Raw genomic sequence first — 21,778 nt, forward strand, 5'->3', positions numbered from 1 at the left:
GGGTTTGGCCGTATTTACCGAAATACTCCCTCCGTATATAAAAAAAAACAAAGACAAACTCCTGATTTCCGTGTCTAACGTTTGACCGTCCGTCTTATTTAAAAAAAATATATAAAAACAATTAAAAAGACAAGTCACGCATAAAATATTAATCATGTTTTATCATCTAACAACAATGAAAATACGAATTATAAAAAAATTTCTTATAAGACGGACAGTTAAAGTTGGACACGAAAACCTAGGGTTTGTCTTTTTTTTTGAGACGGAGGGAGTAAGTTTGGTTACCTGCACGATGCCTGACTCGTATTACGGGTGTAGGCAATGTTAGAGATATACTCCTATTTCCTTGTTTGTGTTAATCTCCAATTGATGAATCTTTCATATTCTATCGTTGTTTCTATAAATCGGTTGAGGATAAATGAAATGTTATTTTTTGAGGGAGCATATATATGGAATGTTATAGCGGTATATATAAAAAAAAGAATTATCGTGTCCAATTCTCTTATTCTAACATGGTATTAGTTGTTTTCGCTTCCGTCACCAAACCCTAAAACTCTACCTCTCTCTCCCATGCTCACTGTTGGTGCCGCCATGATGCCCACACCTTCTGAGCCTTTGTCTCCACGATCCTTCGCCCTTGCCGACACCGTGCTCAATGCCCACCACCCGCATGGTGCTTCGGGCGATCCCACCCTCATCGCCTCCGTGGTGACCACCACGTCTACCACCGCTCGCAAGGCCATCACTGCCCTCCTCGCCAAGCACGCCACAATTGATGCGTCCTCCTCCTCCAAGTCGTCATCGTTCGCGGCAGACGCCACTCCGTCGGAGCTCGCCACTTCGTTGGCCCAGGCGCTTGCACCACTGGCGAGCCACCTCTACCTCCCAGCATCGACATCTCACATGGTGCGTTCAACGCCCCCGACGCCACCAGCACCGGCACGCCCCACGCCGGTCCTACCGCGTCCGCCGATGCCCATGGTGCTACTGCCGACTTCCTCAGCGTCCTCAACGTCGCCTTCCACAGCGCGTCTAGCATGCCCCACGCCGCCCCCACGGGCGCCAGCCGCGGCGTCACCGGCCTACCTCCCGCCCAACCGCGTCTCTACACGCTCAAGCCATCGCCATCCTGAACATCAAGGCATTGGTCCCCGTCACCCTCGACATCCATGCCAGCAACTATAATCGTTAGTGCGGTCTCCTCTTCGCCACGCTCGGCAGGTACTCCCTCGCCGACATCTTCCGCCCTGACCGACCAGATTGGATGCGCATAGACTGTGTCATCCTTACATGGCTCTACAACGATCTTCGGCGATCTCCTCGAGTCCGTTATGTAAGTCACCACAATGGCTCGCCTCATTTGGTGCGGCCTCGAGCAGCAATTCCTTGGCAATTGCGAGCACTGTGCCATCAACCTCCAAGTGGAGTTCCACAACTTCCACCAAGGCGACCTCTTCGTCACGGACTACTGCCACAAGCTCAAGACCATGGCCGACAACCACGGTGATGTGGGCGAATGTTGACAGTTGTTAAGTGCAAACTTTAACCGTCAACTTATGTATAAAAGATATCAAATATATTATCAAAACTTAATGGTGGGAGTTTACTACTAACCGTTTCCACCAGTTTTGGTAAATATATGTATGCAGGTTAATTAAGGAGAAAATACACCATAGGGGCCCACTTGACTGTTGAAACCGACTTAAGATGGGACCAAACTGTCTTTAACCACCATAGGAGCCCATTGTCAACCTCCCAACCAAGAGAGAGGCTAGGAGGTGGGGCCCGCAGTTCGGCCGAACAGGGGATTCGGTTGAACCGCCATAGTGGTGCCCCATCCTGGCCTTCCACGTGTAGGTCCCAGATGCCTTCCCAATGACAGTTATTCCCGGTTTTCGGCCTGGATGACTGCCACAAGCCACAACCGCAATATGGAGGCTCTATAAGGAGGAGGCTTCACATACTTCAACACTTACAACTTTGGTGGGAAATCAAACTCTAACCATTGGATAGAAAACCTGTTACCATTCCAATAGTGTCAATTTGGAGCTCTGTTTATTTTTCTTCTTAGCAAATTTATTGCTTAATACAAGCATCATAATTGCTTAAGCTCATATATAGCTCCTCTACTCATGGCTTTGGCTTTGAACTTTGTGCTTAAGGTTATTTAAGGCTTAGAAAGAAAAAAATAAATTTACAAATGTCAGTGATACTATACACAATTGAACAAGTTAAGGAGAATCTAGCATAGCTCTATGATGACAACTACCAAGAAGGGGACATATCTGGTGAAAACCCGTGAAAATCAAACCTAAAAGTTTTGCAAATTCATGTAAAAATTACTAGAGACAGGTATAGGTATGAAATACATTCTCACCAATTTCAAATTCAAACTCAACTTTATTATGGAGCAAAAAAAGATAAATTTTGAGCGAATAGTAACAAGACTTTATTCACCTGAAATTTGTCATTTATGTTTCTCTCGTATGAAGTTATGTTTGGACTTAAGATTTGGTATGAATGTATTTCAAGCCTATCTCATGTAATTTTTTTTTGTAAATTTACAAATTTTTTAGATATGGTTTCAAGGGTTTTCACTTATTTGATGATTTTCAATGGATATTTCCCCTACCATGAATTTCTATATATTATTCTAATTACACAACTAATTAAGAGGTTCACTTCTTAATCACTACCTTGTGTTCGTGGGAGTCGTACCAGAAATTGAGCCCATTTGGTTGGCTTGATAGTTTCCAATAGTTGTTTCTACTAGTTTCTAAGCCTAGCTATGTCTTGCATGCATATACAATATACATATTGTCTTGTGGACAAAGAAAGCTAGCTAGGAGGCAGGAAAAGGAAGGAAACAAGCTACACACATGAGCTACCTTTTGTACATGTACCAAACAGATCTCCCAGGGTTTTGGTTAAACTCAAGGTTATGTGCTCAAGAAAAGAAAAAAAGAAACAGCATTCATAGCTAGTTCAAACTTGGCGCGAACTGATGACATGGGGTTGGCTGGACAGCACCGATGTCTAGAAGAGGATATTTGTTTAATTTGTTTGTGCATAATTTTTGTTAGTTACAGACCGGTAGGTGTATATATATATATGTATGTGTGGATGGATGGATGGATGCAAGCAAGCCATTTTGACAGAATTGTTGTGGAAAAAACATTCACCGGTGGAGATCTGATTCTGGAACATCAGAAAGGCATTATGCCCAGTGTTTAGAGTTTAGACCTGGTAATTCGTTTGAGCTGATTTTTATATTTTTTCCCCTATACAAACATTAGTATTGTACCGTGCTTTGCTTTGCAATCTCAAAACTCAAATATATAGGTATATGCAACTATTCTGAGTTAAAAAATAACTATAATCTACTCTAAATTAGGTCAAAAGGTATTAGTTTGTGACTAGATTATAGTGACTGCAAACACACGCATGGCCTAGGGGCTGTTCAAATTAATGTTATTTTTAACCATACCATTTTTAAAAATATTTACGTTTAGTTTGTTATCAAATCTGGTAAACACATAAGAAATCCTACTAAAATTTTAGTAAGATGGAATTTTGACAATGCCAAAATTTGATAAGGTTTATTTTAGCTACAATATAAGCAGACCCCTAAAATTTATGATGCCATGGTGGTGCATATTTCTGGACGTAATACAAGAATGCGTGGAAATCAAAGTTGATGAAAAACCATTGTTGTGGAAGACGAAATATGCTTTCAGACGAAAAGGGTATCGTTCACTGATAATCAGAATACAAGATTAATAAGAACTATGTGGAAATTTGATGTTGGCAAATATGACGTTGGCAAGTACGTAATTTGGACATTTAAATGGCTACAACTATATAATTTGAATATATTAATGTTATCTTTTAATTGAATGGTTATAATTAACATCAACTTAAAATATAGTTTCTAACGGTCATTCATACAGCAAACAATGGCATGTTTGGTTATATTCAATAAGTAAAACATAACAGAATATAAGAAATACTAAACAAAGTCCCAAAAACAACTTTGGATAGTCATCAAATACACATGCCACGAACAATTAAACGGAAGATGGTGAATTAATCGCTAAAATAATTTTTTAATGTTCATGAAAAATAAATGTCGACCGTATCACGATAACAAACTGTTTCATTAAGTGTTTGAATCTCCTAAATATAAAGATAAAAATAAAGATTAAATGTTTCACGCAAAACAAAATAGTAATAACATGTGATTAATTGAGATTTAATTATTACAAACTTGAAAAAGGATTAATATGATATTTTAGAACAACTTTCATATAGAAAGTTTTTGCATGAAACGTACCGTTTAGCAGTTTGAAAAGCGTGCCACGAGTATCCAAAAGTTTATTAACTTTTATTGGAGAAAAGAACCGGACACATCCGTTTAATCGGTCGGTACGACTGTTTTCCGCAACCTGCCAAAAATCTGTGCTATTCTTCCTAAGATTCGCATGGACTCACACAACTAGCTACTCAATTAATTTTAACAGCTGCAGCTAGAGGCGACAACTGAGGGCCCTGGCAGGATTCGGTAGAAGACTGCCAAAGAGAAATCAGTGACTCAAGAAATGAGAGATTGAAGCAGAGGTAAGCCAGGCCAGTTAGTGTGAAGTGAGATAAACTAATCCAATCATCCCTTTAAGATAAAAAAGAACACGCGATTTCTCATTGTTCGGGGATTATTGTTGGGAAATGATTATCAGCGGTTTTTAACCTCTCTTTCTCACAGCATGAACAAAACAACTTAATAGAGCGGAAAACCCATACACATATCTACATTCCTTTCAAAGACTAATTATGATGGTGAATCTACCATCACCCGCCACAGATATAGTATCATCGTCCTTCATCCACTTTCACGCTGACCAATCAATTGCCACACCTAGCGCGCTCTTCCACTCAGGTCCGATGCCCTGATCCGTGCAGCTTGGAAGACCCACCGTGATGGTGGGGACTGGGGATGTGCCATTGCTGGCTACTCCATCACCATGGGAAAATCCACCCATCACCCTGGGCAGATTTGCCATCGAGGCTGCGCCAGAGAGCTTGTTGATGTGCTACCCTGATCTACACCACGTTGCCACAATGTGCACCTATGCTGCCTTGATCCACGCCACTTGGAGGTCGACCGGCCTACGGTGCCCTGATTCACACTACCTAGAGCTCTGTTGGCCCCTATCACGCTGAACTAGGGAGGAGGGGAGCTCGAGACCACCGCCGTGAATGTCTCTGAGTGCGAGCGCCCACCCCACACGACTAGCTAGAGTAGCTTCTCTTGCTCGTTCTTGGTGCAGCGTGATGGGAAAAGGAGAAGTGACCGAGATAGAGAGAGAAAAGAGGAGGGGTGGGATTTTATATCAGTTTCTGATTTCGAGAGTGTATAAAGTAAAATGTTGGACTTATATATATCTGAATTGCAAAAAAAATCTAATAATTTAAATACGAAATGTAAAAGGTTGACAAGGGTTGTAACACAAAAATTCATTGGAGAGTGGCTTGCATTGTAGACCTAGTATCTTCACAGTAGTTTCATCTTAGGTGGCACATACGTAGGAGTTACCTCCATTGCTCGTAGCAGTAGCGGTGACGTGTTCTCTCTCCTCGAGACCACTAGTAAGAGTAGCCTCCATTGCTCATGCCTAAGAACAACCATCTTGTATCATCTATATAAATTGAATTGAACTATAATACTCCTACTTTATTTAAATTAAAGTGTTGTAACATTGGACATTGAGATTGTCTCAAAGATATAATATTAACTACTTAAATATTGTCCCACTCATACAAACTATAAGCTGAAATATTATTCTCACCCCTGATTCTCAGGATAATAAGTAGAATCACATCCAAACAGGCAAATATTTGATATCTCAAGAGGAGAATCACCCCAGAGTGATTCATGTTTTTTGAAAGAATCACTGGAAACCCAGCTTCAAATATAGGACATTCAGGCAAACCTAATATAGAACTCACCACATACTTTCTAAAAAGTTACCCTCCTTCTAAAAAAATTATAGGCCAAATTATGATAAGCAGCGGACACTAGTACAAAAACCCTTATAGGTGCCGGTTGGGAACCGGCAATAGGTGCCAGTTTCCCGGCCGACACCTTTTGGTCGGCACCAATGACCGTATGTCATTGGTGCCGGTTGTAGAACTGGTACCTTTGTGCTCTCCCAGATTCAAAAAAAAATGAAGAAGCCGGCTCCAAGCCGAGCCGAGCCAATGCTTTTGAGCCACACCATTCAAGCAGATGCATTCCATCACAAATCACAGATGCAATTCCCCGGTTAACAACAACAATCACATATGCAATTCAATCCGGTCAACAACAACAACAACAAAATCCATCACTAATCAACAACAACAATCACAAGTCCCAAGTGAACAACAATCCAATCAATCACAAATCACAGATCAACAACACAAGCAAATGCACGAACTCACTCTGTCGTCGTCAATGTGCTGCTGCCAATCACAGCCGGGGTCCCTTGCCACCGCCACTGCCACCGCCATTTCCCTTGGCCACGGCCACTGCCGCACGTCACCGCCGCACGTCGCTGCCCCGACCGGAGAGGGAGAGGAGGAGGGAGACCGGATCTGCACCCGGTCACCTATGGGGAGGCCGCCCGCCACCTCCCTTGGCCATCGCCGCCGCCGGACATCACCGCCACCAACCTACCACCCCGACCTCCCCCTCCCCTAATCTGGCCGCCTTTGATAAAGCCGATGGAGAGGGAGAGGCAGAGGGGACCAGATGTGCTCCTCCTCGTCGTGGGCCACCAGTCCATGCGTCGCTGCTCGCCGGCTAGGAGATGGGGACGGAGGGGGAGGGAAGCGTCCGGCCGGAGAGAGTGAAGGCGGATGGAGAGGGGGACTCGGCGGGTGCTGGAGGGGGAGGGAGAGGGGAGGGCGGCGGAGGAGAAGGAGTGGGCGGGAGGGGGAGGAGGAGGGGAGGGCGGTGCCGCGGTGGAGAGGAGTCGAAACTTCTCTCTCGCGCGTGGATAAGGCCGGAGGAGAAGATGCGCGGATAAGGAAGAGAAGCAGGGACCTACGCGCGGATAAGTCCGGAGATGAGGCCGGCTCGGCTCGCCCAGTTCGGCTCGGTTTGGTATGGGTGCCGGTTTTTTAATTAACCGGCACCTATAATATATTATTGGTGTCGGTTTTTTAATTAACCGGCACCTATTATATATTATTGGTGTCGGTTCTTTTTAAAAACCGGTACCTATAGTATTGGTGCCGGTTTTTCCTAATGAACCGGCACCTATAATCCTTAAAGGTGTCGGTCGTATATTTTTTCAACGTGCGGATGTGGGAAAAGTCTCATAGGTGCCGGTTATAAATGAACCGGCACCTATAAGGCCGGTCCCTATAAGGGTTTTTGTAGTAGTGGGATGAGAATCTAAAGTTGAATCTCTCAACTTCTGGTTTTAGTTCACTTTCTAGATTCTATAACTAAAATTCTTAGAATCCATATGAAAATATGTACTTGGGGACTTGCACATTCTAGAAGAATGGGAAACTATTCTAAACTCTCGCGAAGGGATGTCCACTCGTTGTTTGCATGTCACTCAAATGGTTATGAAAAAAAAAATTGAGAAGATGTATTAACATGTGATATATCACTCCACAAATATGTACCTTTCAAATTCAACTTCTACATCTCGCAAAAAAAAACAAATTGAACTACAGCTAGTAAACTTATATCCGCGGTCAAATTTGTTTTTTTTTGTTGTGATATGTAGAAGTTTTAACTTGCATGTTTATGGAGTGCTATATCACATGTTACATCATCTCAATATTCTTTTAATTTTTTTCATAATCATTTGAATGATATGCAAACAACGTGGGACATCCCCTTGAGAGTTTAAAATGTACTCTCGGAAGAATATTTCTTAAGTCAAATCTATTAATATGATTATTTAGTTAAGAACGAGATAAAATGTCGTAAATATATTATGATTAATTTTGATGAGTAATACAAATTTAGAAATGTCTATTTTGAGAAACACACATGGGTCTTCCGGCTAGCTCCACAAGGTGGTGGGCTAGACGACCTGGGTTCGAAGCCTCACCCCTTCTAATTATTTAATACTTTAGGTTCACAAGGTAGTATTAGATTCTTCCCCTAATATTCACGTCTTTTCGAAATGTCTACTTTAGAATACTCTGTCAGGGTTAATAACACTTATCGTTTTGGTGAAAACTATATCAAACTTTATAAACTTTGGTTATTAATAACATTTAAAATATTTATGAGACCATATGTATAGATTAGTTTTAAGAAGTAATTCAATAAAATCATATATTTATTAATATATATATATATATATATATATATATATATATATATATATATATATATATATATATATATATATATATATATATATATATATATATATATATTAATGGTCAAAATTATAATGGTCTTTTGGAGACTATGTTCTTGTCCAAAATAACAAGTATTATCAATCCAGAGAGAGTAACAAATATATTATGCACATAAATATGCTAATTAGAAAAGTGACACCATGCATAGTAGACTAACAGGTAAGGGGAAAAATTGAACAAACTCAAATAAATTGGTTAGAGAACATAGTAAAGAATATGACAAGCTACTCCAAGTGAAGTGAAACTACGAGGTACATATATCCGTACGTAGTTGGCCAAGACCCTGTGGAAACATTTCCTTATTGGTTGGTATTGACGATCAAGCTAAGGAAAAAAGGCACACGCATGCAGGTAATCCACTACTACGTACTCCTGTATGCATCCATCCATGCAAGAAAAAGGCTTCCATATATCCTTGTCACAAGCTAGCTCACAAAACTTCGAACTGACAAGATGACAAAAGTCACAATGCTTGAAATTGACAACACCTAGTAGCTTTACATGCATGCATAGGAGCAAATCTCTCCAACCCCAAAGGTTGTGTGTGTTGTTGTGTACAGGTAGATATAGATGTTGTACTTGAACACCTGAATATATATACTACTGCTATCTAGGAGTATCTGATGACCAATTATTTCTAGAAACGGGCACTTTGTGTTGGAAGCTTGCGTGTGGCCATTTCTCCCCCATGCCCACCTACCACCCAAAACCCCACAAATCTTACCACTCACACATGCGGAAAACCCCCGTTTTCTCCGTGTGGTTGTGACTTGCCGCTGCGCCGCACGCGCTACATAAAGCTTTGGCGAGCTCGCCGCTTCGGCTTCAACGGTGCAGCTTGCCAACCTAAACCGATAATATCGCTCGCTCGCTCGATCCATGGCGGGCGTGGTGCAGACCGTGCAGTGCGACCAGCCGAGCAAGCAGCAGCTGACGGAGGCGGCGGAGGCAGCGGCTGCGGCTGCGGCGGCGGCGTCGCTGAGGATATTTGGGTACGAGGTGGGGGGTGGTGGTGGAGGAGGAGGCGTGGCGGCGGCGGCGGGTGCAAGGCGGGAGGCGGCGGACGTGGTCGTCGGGGCGGGGAGGAGGTTCGAGTGCCAGTACTGTTGCCGCGAGTTCGCCAACTCGCAGGCGCTGGGCGGGCACCAGAACGCGCACAAGAAGGAGCGGCAGCAGCTGAAGCGGGCGCGTCTGCAGCTCGCCGTCGCCGCCGCGGGGACGCCGGCGGGCATGGGCTTCGCGGCGGCACAGGCGCCGGCGCCGCCGCCGGGGCACGTGATCGCCGTAGGGCATCACGCGGGGTCGGTTGCCTCCTACGCGCTGCCCAGGTGGGTCTACCTCGCGGCGCACCACCTGCAGCCCCCGGCGGTGGGCCTGCCGTTCCACGCCACCGTTCAGGCAGCAGCCGGCGCGTGCCACGGCGGCGGCGACGTCGAGACGCGGTTGCTCAGCGTCGCCGCCGCTGGGCGGGGCAGCAGCACTGCAGGCAGCAGCGCTCACTCGTACGAGGTGTGTGCTCCTGCGGCTCCGGCGGATGACAGCGACGAGGAAGCCTCGGCGATGGGGTTGGACCTCCATCTCAGCCTAGCTCCGGCGAGCTCGGCATGACCGGCCGGTGGCCGGGAGTAGTAACTTTATTTGGTGCACCGCGGCCGACTTAACATGTAACTATTCTCGTGTGTATCCCCTTCATTTTCTTCCCATTTTTTTAGGGCAAACCCTGTTATTTTCGTTGTTTGCACATCTCGCAAAAATGCAAGAGCTCGAGATATATACAGTACATGCTTGATCAATCATCAAGCTAATATACCTATGTATACTCACACAGTTGCCCCCACTGCATTTGGTGTAATTATCGCTAATTTATAATTCTCTCTTATCAAGTCACACCATCTTATGCCTTATTCGATTTAGAGCAGATTGAAGAGGATTGAGGGGAAATATTTCCACACCAAAATATGTGTGGAATAAATCCCCTCCAATCCCTCCCACATGGGGACTAACCGAACAAAGCCTTAATTATTTGTTAGTCATTCGATGATCAATGTAAGACGTGGATTATTTACCTCTCTTCACCATCGTCAATATTAGTAGGGGTGAAAACAGGTCGAGTTTGGTTGGATCTTACCCTTCCTGTATCCTAACCCGTATTTTATAATTGAAATTGGGTCAATCACGGATAGTGCTGAATATAGATATAAACTCGGATAATATCGGTCACAAATATAGGACGAATATATGCCAAAACAGATACGTACACTATAAGTTAAAAAACAACTAGTTAACGTATATGGTCAAAATTGTTTTTTTTTCGTTGTGAGATGTAGAAGTTAAATTTAAACTTGCATGTTTGCGGAGTAATATATCATATGTTAATATATTTTCTCAAATTTTTTTCATAACCATTTAAGTGATATACAGACAATGAGGGGATATCCCCTCGAAGGATAAAAATCTACTCCCACTATTGTTGTCTGTATTTGCTCACAAGCTAAACGTGCTAGCTCGAGTTAACAAACAATCTAACAAGAATAGATTAACCCAAGCAAACACAAATTACTAGAGGGATGGAGAAGAAGTACTGCAGAGGGACAGTGACACTACAGCGTCACACCGATCAACACACGACGGCGAGAAACAAGCGACTGAGGTCAAGCTGAAATACTGGCGACGTTTCATCGGAAGTGGATTTTCTAACTCGAGTGACAATCCTTATTTGTACATGTCGTTAAAAAAATTATTAAGATAGATCAATATATGATATATTTTTTCACAAACATGTGAGTTAAAATTCTTCTGATACAATTTGAAACAAAAATAATAAATTTGACCGTGAATTACACGTTTTTATAGTCAAATTTGTTATTTTTGTTTCTACTTATATAAGTTGAATTTGAATTTGCATGTTTGTGAAGTGACATATCACATATTGATCTATCCTACTAAATTTTTTCAAATTTTTTATGATTTTTTAAGTGACATGCAAAATAAGGGGATATTTCCTTAAAGGATGAATTGGGTTTCCCGTTATCTGTAAATCCAATTTTCTTTCCTACGTAGTTCCGAGGACAATAATAGAGCCATCGATATTACTCCCTCCGTTTCAATGTAAGTCATTCTACCATTTTCTACATTTATATGGATGATAATGAATCTAGATATATATCTATCTAAATTCATTAAGATCGATATGAATGTGAAAAATACTAGAATGACTTATATTATGAAATAGGGGAAGTATTAGAGAGTCATACACAAATTATGTGGCGGCAATCTGTGTATGACTATGACTACAGCTTAATCCTATATACATATACAAGTCATCCCCACTAAGTGCAATTAAAACTAATTTCCTGTTTTGAGAGTAAGCCACGTCACCTTGATTCATTCCAGCCATCGGATTGCTCATAAACGTTTGGATAGCAATCAATCAATCAACTGGAGATAGCAATCAAAATAAACATTTAGCAATGACTAATTAAAGAGGCCCACCTAGCCATCTCTTAATTTTGAAACATACAGTTGGAATACCAACAGCAACGCATGTAGTACCCCAGCAGTTATAAGCTCTTTAATCTTCCATTGAAGTTATTTTATCTCCTGTAACCGGTGAATCAGATGAACAGTTATGCCTTTATATACTCTCTCATTCACTAGGACTTTGTTCCTGATCGATCATCTGCGCTTGACAGTCTTTCCATGCATCCAGTTGATTTATTTGCCCACTCCTCTGCTCATGCTGATGCTTCAACAGATCAACATGCACAATCCGCTTTGGTCATCTCTCTCTTGCTTGCTTGCTCATGGATTTATTTTTCTTTTTCTTACTAATATCACTTCTTGTTTAGTTGTAGAATCTGAAGAGAAGAAAAGAAGTAGCAGTTTCAAATATTTCTTATTTTCTGTTCTTTGTGAAGGTTGCAGATCTTATAGAGAGAATTGAAGGGTTGGTGCATTACTATATTCACATACCGGTTGAAATAAATAAGAACATTTTTTTTGTTTCAGTTGGTTAAAATAAATAAGAATACTTTTTTGTTTCAGTAGGTTATTGACATCTTCGACTGAACTTTTGAAAGTTTCTACTTCATTAAAACTATAGTTTGGAATAAGCAATTACATAGCATCTTTGTGTAATCACCATGACGTATATTGTCTACCATTTTTCTTTCTTGCAACATAGCATAGAACAATCTATGTTAGTACCATTCTATTTATTGCATCTGTGTTCAATTGGCCTTGGTTCCAGTAAAAGGAATTGACCATTCACTAAACAATCAGCGTATTCTGTTATGATTCAAATTTCAGTTGCTTATTATTATAACATTGTTGGTGAAGTGTTCAGTGTATATCAATACGATCATTCATACCTAATTTTTCATCTTTACATTACTCTTATATTCCCACATCAATGCGCGGGGTGTCATCTAGTTAGAGTTCGTTTAGTGCTCATATATGCGTGGTGGACGAAACCGAGATCTCGAGTCAGTCTCAGTCGTCGTGGTCATAATCAATCATGCGTATTCAGGAGAAAATAAAAAAGAAAAAAAAGGACCAGCTGATGGACTGCCGCTACCCTCTCTTTAGTCCCGGTTGATAACACCAACCGGGACTAAAGATCTTTAGTCCTGGATTGGTAGTCCCGGTTTTATCTCGGTTTGAAAACCAGGACTACAGAGGGTTATGAACCGGGACTAAAAAGCACTTCTCCACCAGTTATAAGTGCCGTGCTACTTACGTGTCAGGGTCTCAGGGACGACTAATATGGCGACGTCGATGGAGCTGGCGCCCGGCGACGCGCGGTTCGCGAAGCTGGCAAAAGAGCTCGACGACAAGGCGCCGCCCAAGGCCGCGGCCGCGCCACCGGCAGCATCAGAAGACCAAGCAGCAGCGAGCTCCGGGAAGCCCAAGTACAAGCACGACTTCTACAACGGCGCGAGCGAGGTGGTGGTGACGGTGTTCGCCAAGAGCGTGGCGGCGGAGCACGTGTCCGTGGACTTCGGCGAGCAGATGCTGAGCGTCTCCGTCGAGGTCCCCGGCGAGGCGCCGTACCACCTCCAGCCACGGCTGTCGGGCGCAAGGTCGTCCCGGCCAAGTGCCGCTACAGCATCCTCCCATCGAAGATCGAGGTGCGTCTCGCCAAGGCGGATGAGCAAGTGACATGGACGTCGCTGGAGTACACGAGCAAGGCCAACAACAAGCTCGCGGCGACGGCGACGACAACGACGAGGAAGAAGGTAGACTGGGACAAGCTGGAAGCCGAGGTGAAGAAGGAGGAGGAGGAGGAGGAGGTGGACACGGCGACGCCGGTGGTGAACAGGTTCTTCCAGCAGATGTACGGCAACGGCGACGAGGACATGCGGCGAGCCATCATGAAGTCCTACGTGGAGTCCTACGTGCTGTCCACGGACTGGAAGGACGTCGGCTCTAAGAAGATTGAGGCCAGCGCGCCGGAAGGCATGGAGCTGCACAAGTGGGAGTATTGATAGTGTTATTATTATATATATAGTCGGGCTAATTAGGAATGGATATTGTCCGTGAGTTGCAATGAGATTTTAATTTTAAAAATATTTTTAATCCAGTATTAGCATTATTTTCTATATACATCATATATACTGTTTCTTACTTATATGTGGATGTTCTAAACTCTGCGGGGTAATTTTTACCTTTTCATATAAAGTAGGGAGTTGATAGTGGGGGTGGTTGACATATAGACCCTCTGACCCTACATGTCTTTTCTTTTCTAAAAAGTAGGGAGTTAGTGGTGTCTTTTCTTTTCTAAAAAGTAGGGAGTTAGTGGTGGAAATGGTGACAGATTCACTTTTCTTTTCTAAAAAGTAGGGAGTTGGTGGTAGAAGTGGTGACAGATTCACCTATCACTAATTCACCACCATCATTACTCTCTTTTATAGGTATTATAGGTATATAATTCTTGTTATTTGTAACCTTATATAATTTTTGTTATTTGTAACCTTTTCTGTCAGTATCCTTAAAAATGTGGTACTGTCTTATTAAGGTATCATTATACACATAGTAGTACATGTTCTTTGTTGGGCGTGTTACTAATGTGCTACAAGTTTAATAAACTCAGTTGGAACTTTTATTATGTGTAAGTTAGCGATTACGGTGGCAGAGTCGTGCCAGCTACTCGTGGTAGATGGCAAAGCTCCTGCCTGCATGCCTGAATGGACCAGACCAAATCATTTAACATATTGTTAAGTATAATTCAAGGCGATAATACATATTGATAAGTGAAAATATTGAGTTTGTTCTGGTCCATTGCAAAACTTAGGTTAAAAAGTGACCCTAAGTGAAATTTATTTTAAAATTATTGAGCGGATAAATTGGATATTTTAGAAAATATACTTAGCTGATAGCTTAAAATAAGTGTTCTAAGTAATGTAATGTAGTGGGAAAAAAGGGAAACTATTTATGATCCCTCGATGAGATATCTCCTCGTTTACTTAAAATCCATCCAACAGTTATGAAAAATTCTTAAAAGAAAAATTGACAACACTCATACAACATATACAACTCCACAAGATCTTAGGTCCAAACTCAACTCACATATTGAGATATAAAAAAGACAAATTCAGCATATGAATAGCAACGTACTGTTTACATATGAATCTATCTTTTTGTTTTTCAATGTGTAGGGCGAGTTTGAACTTAATTTTTGGTGGACCAGTAGATAATACGATACTCTTCAATGTCATTTTTAGAATTTTTCACAACCATTTGTATCGAATATGGAAGGAAAAGGTACATGAGGGGACATCCCCACAGGAGATTAGAATCCACTCCTGGGAAAATGGATTTTTGAGACAACATTTTCTTTAAAAAAAACATAAAGCACATAGTTTCGATAATTCGATGAATAATCTAAAAATAACAAGGGCTAAAAAATTGCTCTCCCCCCTCCCCAAGATAATATTTTTTTTTCGAGGGGACAAACAGGGAGCTCCTGCAATTTCACTATAGAAGAAGAGAGTTGATTCAGTTTGTAAGGAAAACCGGACCTAAAAATCTTACAACGGCACGGTTTATTAAAGGAAAACCGGCAAAAACCTCGACATTGACAAACTGAACCTAAGTACAACCGTCCAACAAGAGGAAAGCTCCTAAAACGAAGCCTTCAAGAAGGTTACGCCGACAGAACAGCGACATCATCCGATCCTAATGAATCTAGGTTTTCACCCGGAGAAATCTCTTGAAGTGGAGTTGAATGAGGGCTCCAGTAGCAACGCCTTCAAGAAGGTGAACGGCGCCCAAGGGCGTCGCCGTTGCTAGCACCGAGAGCGGAGCAAGGCTTTCGCCTTGGAGCACCCATCAACCATAGCATCTACGACGGGAGCCACCAAATGTTACCTGCACACCGAGGGTACCTGCAATATTCCCATCCCCACCCGAGGACGCGCCGGATCTGGGCAAGAGAGCCAGATCCGGCCGTTCTCCTCACCACCAATGCCAGCCGACGCCAAAGGAGTGCCGGAGAACGCCAGTGGCAGCCGCGGGATGCCTGCGTGCGCTGCCCACCGCCGGCCGCCACGCCGCCGCCGGATCTGTGGCCTCCACCACCGCCGCTCCATCGCCATCGCCATTCCCGCCGGCCATCACCCACAACTCCACCCAGCGCAACTCACCTCGACCGCCTCCATCACCCGTCCCCACCGCCACCGTCCTTGCGGCCGCGCGGCTTTGCCGGCGGTGTGGAGATTGTGGGTACCCAATACCCACACGGCATGGTTATCCGACTAGTTATAGGGGATAACTTATATCTATAGAATATGTAACAGATCATGACTTGGGTATTATGTTTCCTTGTATATTACGGAACGGCCTAAAGTCCTGGTTTGATAATATTGTAAAGTAGATTTAGGAAACCGATACCGTATTGGTTAAGGTTTCTATCTTGTAATTCTGCCCCCCACCCTATATAAGGTGGGCATGAGGCCCTCTAGGGGGCATGAGCACATATGATCGTCAGATCTATACTACACCCGGCAGATTCAAATCCCCAAACAGGAGTAGGGTATTACCTCTCATCGAGAGGGCCTGAACCTGTCTAAATCCTTTGTCTCCGCATCCATCCACTTTTAGGTCTCGTGTGCTACCCCGTTTTATTATTGCCAAATTCATGTTTCGACATTTGGCGCATTAGGTAGGGGTGCGTCGAGTTTCCCGTCGAAAAGTGTGATGGAATCAACTTGATGAGTAGCTCGCTTCGTCTTCGCTTTGGGAGCTTTTTGCTTCCTCGCTGCCGACGACTACAACAAACTCTCGCTCTTTGACTTGGATTCAAACCAGTCGGGAGAGATTCAATCTAGCTAAGGAGGAGATGCAACTTCCGTATCATCTTCATCAACAGCATCACGCCTCGCCACCGATCGATCTCCCTCCGATCATAGGAGGCCACATCCACATCTCCCGCCAGCATCATCCACAATGACAGCAGGCCAAGCTGCAGACGGTGGTCGGCCTTGTCGCCATCCTCTACGGCACGGACGCCTGACCTTGCCGATCTCCCCGATGCCCATGCGCACGTGACCCGCGCATGACGCCCAAGCGCGAGCGTCGCCTCTGTGCCATGCATGGCTTATGGCTGGGAGATCCAATCCTTACACTATAGACCATGGCAACATGGCCGACCAATGAGGTGAAGACACATCATCGCCAGGCTATAGGACCATACAACACCTTGCAACAGGATCTTGGCTAGGAGTGCTTTGCACGCCTTAATTTTTTCATCTACACATATACATATGCTTTAATCTATGATTGCTTATAAGATTGATTTCTCCTTTTTTGCATGTACACTCGGGGAACGGCGCCGCACGCCCGGGGGCTTCATCCTTTGCGTGGCTGACGCGGCCCGACTACCCCCGTGGCACATGCGTCCAAGGCATCACGTCGCATGCCCGGGGGCTTCACCAACCGGCTTGCTTTCACCGCCACCGACTGGTGTTTTCGCCTATATGGTTGGCGGACTTCGCCGCCGCTGTTGGGCGTCTACGACTTCACCGCCGGTCTGCCTCCGTCGCCGCCGACTGGTGTCCTCGCCTATATGGTTGGTTGGTCACACCACCGTTCATGGGCGCCATATCTTCACCGACCAGCTGGCCTTTAGCGCCGCCAACTGGTGTTTTCGCTTGCACGGCTGGCCTATTATGCCGACACTGTTGGGCGTCTACGACTTCACCGCCAGCCTGCCTCTGTCGCCGCCGACTGGTGTCCTCGCCTATACGGTTGGTTGGTCACACCACCGTTCATGGGCGTCCACATCTTCACCGACCGACTGGCCTTCACCGCCGCCAACTGGTGTTTTCGCTTGCACGGCTGGTCTATTATGCCGCTGCTGTTGGGCGTCTACGATTTCACCGCCGGCCTGCCTCCGTCGCCGCCGACTGGTGTCCTCGCCTATACGGTTGGTTGGTCACACCACCGTTCATGGGCGTCCACATCTTCACCGACCGGCTGGCCTTCACCGCCGCCAACTGGTGTTTTCGCTTGCACGGCTGGCCTATTATGCCGCCGCTGTTGGGCGTCTACGACTTCACCGCCGGCCTGCCTCCGTCGCCGCCGACTGGTGTCCTCGCCTATACGGTTGGTTGGTCACACCACCGTTCATAGGCGTCCACATCTTCACCGACCGGCTGGCCTTCGCCACCGCCGACTGGTGTTTCCGCCTGTACGGCTGGCCTATTATGCCACCGTTGTTGGGCGTCTACGACTTCACCGCCGACCGCCTAGGCTGCCTCCACGGCGGGTGTTTTTATTGCCATTGATGGATGACCTTCTCCCCACATCGGCTACTTATGCCATCACCAAGGAGAATATTACAAAGCTAAGTCATCTTTTATTATATTTCTGATATGATATTTTCCTTTTCCTCTGCCTCACTCCATCAACTGGTTCTCCGTTGAGTTGTTAGTCGGGGGCTATAGACGTTATGTCATATTTTTTCAACAATTTTCATAATATTTATCTTGATTTGCTCGCGACATAATCTGAGTACAAAAGTGCCTATCGAGTTATGGAGTTCCATCTTCCTATGCTTTCCGTTTGGTTTGCCAATGGATAGTTGCCTTTGGGCCGATTCCTAGCACCCGGAGGCTCGTTGGATGGACCGAGTAACGCAAGGTGCTAAGTATTACTCGGAAGAAATCAAAAGCATAAAGATAAGATAATTTATTTTCTACTCTTAACAATTGCAAAAGTACCCGAGTAGTAAATTCCAATTCGTGAAACTTCGTTCCATTAATGACAAACTCATGTCACTCATATGCATGTTTGGGAAGTGCCTAGGCCGACTCCCGATGCTTGGGGGCTATGACTAGTCGGACAGAGTGTTTAAACGTAAGGAGTCATCCGCTCGGGGAAATCAAAATTGACAAAAGAAGAAATACATATTTATAAATATTTTAAAATACTTGAATTTTCCTCGAGTATTATATTTACATCAGATACTACTCATCCTATATATTTGTTCTGCAGGATCCAGATCCAGATATGCATAAAAGGGATTCATGGCTTTAAGCTTATCTCTTACGCTCCAGGAATGGATCAGTCAGAACATCACCACCGGCTTGCCGTCGTCGCCGCCGACTGGTGTCTTCGCCTATATAGTTGGTTGATCACACCATCGTTGTTATGTGTCTACATCTTCACCGCCGGCTTGCCTTCGTCGCCGCCAACTGGTGTCTTCGCCTATACGGTTGGTTGGTCACACCACCATTGTTAGGCGTCTACATCTTCACCGCCGGCTTGCCTTCGCCGCCACTGACTCGTGTCATCGCCTGCACGGCTGGCCTATTATGCCGCCGTTGTTGGGTGTCTACATCTTCACCGCCGGCTTGCCTTCGTCGCCACCGACTGGTGTCTTCGCCTATACGGTTGGTTGGTCACACCACCGTTGTTAGGCGTCTACATCTTTACTGCCGGTTTGCCTTCGCCGCCGCCGACTGGTGTCACCGCCTGCACGGCTGGCCTATTATGCCGCTGTTGTTGGGTGTCTATGTCTTCACCAACCGGCCGCCTTGTCCGCCGCCGACTAGTGTCTCCGTCTGCACGGCTGGCCTATTATGCCGCCGTTGTCGGACGTCTACATCTTCACCGACCGGCCGCTTCATATGACGCCAATTGATGCTATCGTCTTCACGGCTGGCCACGTTGCCGCCACCACAAATAGGCGTCATCACCTTCAACTCAAGTTGTCTATGTCTGCAGCCGACTGGTTTCTTCACTTCCTTGAATGCATGATTCTGCCACTAGTTATTGGCCTTATTGTCTTCACCGCCGGTCGTCTCGTCTGCTGTTGACTGCTGTGCAACTTTGTCACCATGGTGGAGCTACTTCATATTTATTATTTTCGACATCGGCAAACTCTATAGCCTATACTTTGCATGATTTGCCACTTCACCAACCACGATGTCTACAAGAGCGAGCATCTCGGCATGTGTCACGAAATATTATGCCGTGTTATTTTACTACAACAAGTGGTGTTCCAATCTCCAATATTTCTACTCGGACATCTTCAACACGTATCTTCACTCAAGCAATGACTATTCGACGACAAGAAGCTACAGTTCTCGACTCTATGTTCAGTTGTTTCTCAACTAACCAAAGAGTCGGGAGCTACACAAATACAAGACTCTCAAAATTCGACAAGCCTTATGTCAAGATGAAGCAATCAATCAATCAACGAATCAATTCGGGGAGTTATTATCTTCGTCTTCGCTTCAGAGCCGACATTTAATTTCAGCGACTCCAATTATTACATCGGCAATTTTGGCTTCTTCATGCCGCCACAATCTACTCCAAATTTCTTAAGTTTGAGATTTAATTTACATGTCTGGGAGTTTGGAGTCATCAACCAATCAACTCAGATCAGATCCAATGAGTTGAACAACAGTTTCTACTTTCATTCAAGTGAAGCATCTACATTAGCTATAACACTAAGTTTTGCAGTCATCTTCGTAAATCAAGAAGCTTTGCATCAGTCTTCTTTATGCACACACTCGAATCAAGGAAACTACTCGAGTTTTGATATCTTCTCAACAATTTGATGGATTATTGTCACTGACATCATCACCAGCACCTCTACTTCATCGGCCCTGACATCTCTACCGTTGCTAATGGATGACTACGTTTTCACCTCCGGCTGCTTCTGTCATTGCCGACTAGTTATTTCGCCTTCATGGTTGACCTACTATGCAAATGCTGATGAGTGTCTTCGTCATTATCATTGGTTGCTACACTGCTATTGACTGGATCACCGACATCGTCATCTTCATCATGTCGGTTGCGTTTGTCGTCGTCGACTATTTTTCTTCATCTTCATGATTGGTGGATTTCGTCATCGCCTTTGATCTGCCTCGTCTGTCACTGACTGATTATTTCGCTGCCATGGCTACACAACTTTATCGCTAGGCGCCTTCATCTTCATTGATGGCTGACCTGACTGCTGCCGACTGGTTTCTTCGCCTCCACGGCTATGCAACTTCATCACTTTTGATTGGTATCACTATCTTCACTACCACCAATATTTTTGCCACCTCTGCTGGGCAATATTATCTCTATATTGGTCGTCTTGTCTCTATGCCAACTGCGTCAGCTACCATCAATGAACAATTGTGACTACGTGCTTAGGGCTTACTAGCTCAAACACAAGTATCATACCTTCAATTTGGACTTGCTCCGAATACATGCAACATGAATTCATGATCATGGGTCTATTTTCTATGCTCAAAGACTGGACTATTTATTATTCCCCATAAGGGTTATCAACCGAATACTTGCGCCAGTCGGGATTCAATTATTATATCTATTTTGGAGTATCCCATAAGGGATAATCACTCAGATCAGAAACTATTGATATGAGCTACACTTGGTCTATATCACCCGGAAGATGTATTACTCGGGAGCATGTTATATGCGTCATCCTTTAAAGGGTGTCGAAGGCATATTTTTTGGCCTAGGCCTAATATGTCTGCAGCCCATATTTTCAGGTGTGGCCTGTCACGTTCTTTTAGGGACTTAGGCACTTTTTGCTTAGGCCAAAGTGCGCGTGATCAAGTGTCCAATACCTTAAAATCATTTTATACCGCAGTTACTCAACTTTTTAGGAGTTAGTACAATGCATCTTAAAAGGTGTCAAACAGTAAAGCTTTATATAGCTGCCTCGCTGACTTTTTTATATAGTCAAGGCACTGTTTGGGTTTATCAAGCAATTGATTGGATACAATATCGTTGCTTTTTGCCACGTAAGTGTGCATTTTTATTGACTAATATTATGGCTTAGGCTGATTATACATTGTGGTCATTTTCCAGGCGGTTGGTAAATCATTTATGA

General features: G+C 44.2%; 1 protein-coding gene and 1 pseudogene across 1 annotated transcript; both read left to right on the plus strand.

Annotated features, from left to right (window-relative positions):
* Positions 1-9,257: 9,257 nt before the first annotated feature.
* On the plus strand, positions 9,258-10,314 carry LOC9266166 (zinc finger protein GIS3). Its single transcript, XM_026022554.2, has one exon. The coding sequence runs from the start codon at positions 9,307-9,309 to the stop codon at positions 10,033-10,035; it is 729 nt and encodes a 242-aa protein (XP_025878339.1). The 5' UTR covers positions 9,258-9,306; the 3' UTR covers positions 10,036-10,314.
* A 2,889-nt stretch (positions 10,315-13,203) lies between these two features.
* On the plus strand, positions 13,204-13,913 carry LOC107276156 (protein SGT1 homolog; annotated as a pseudogene).
* Positions 13,914-21,778: the final 7,865 nt, after the last annotated feature.

This window comes from Oryza sativa, chromosome 1, assembly GCF_034140825.1.
Source record: "Oryza sativa Japonica Group chromosome 1, ASM3414082v1".
Taxonomy (NCBI): domain Eukaryota; kingdom Viridiplantae; phylum Streptophyta; class Magnoliopsida; order Poales; family Poaceae; genus Oryza; species Oryza sativa.

What these genes read in the sequence shown, in the direction of transcription:
- LOC9266166 (XM_026022554.2), top strand. Translation starts at nt 9,307, where the DNA reads ATGGCGGGCGTGGTGCAGACCGTGCAGTGCGACCAGCCGAGCAAGCAG.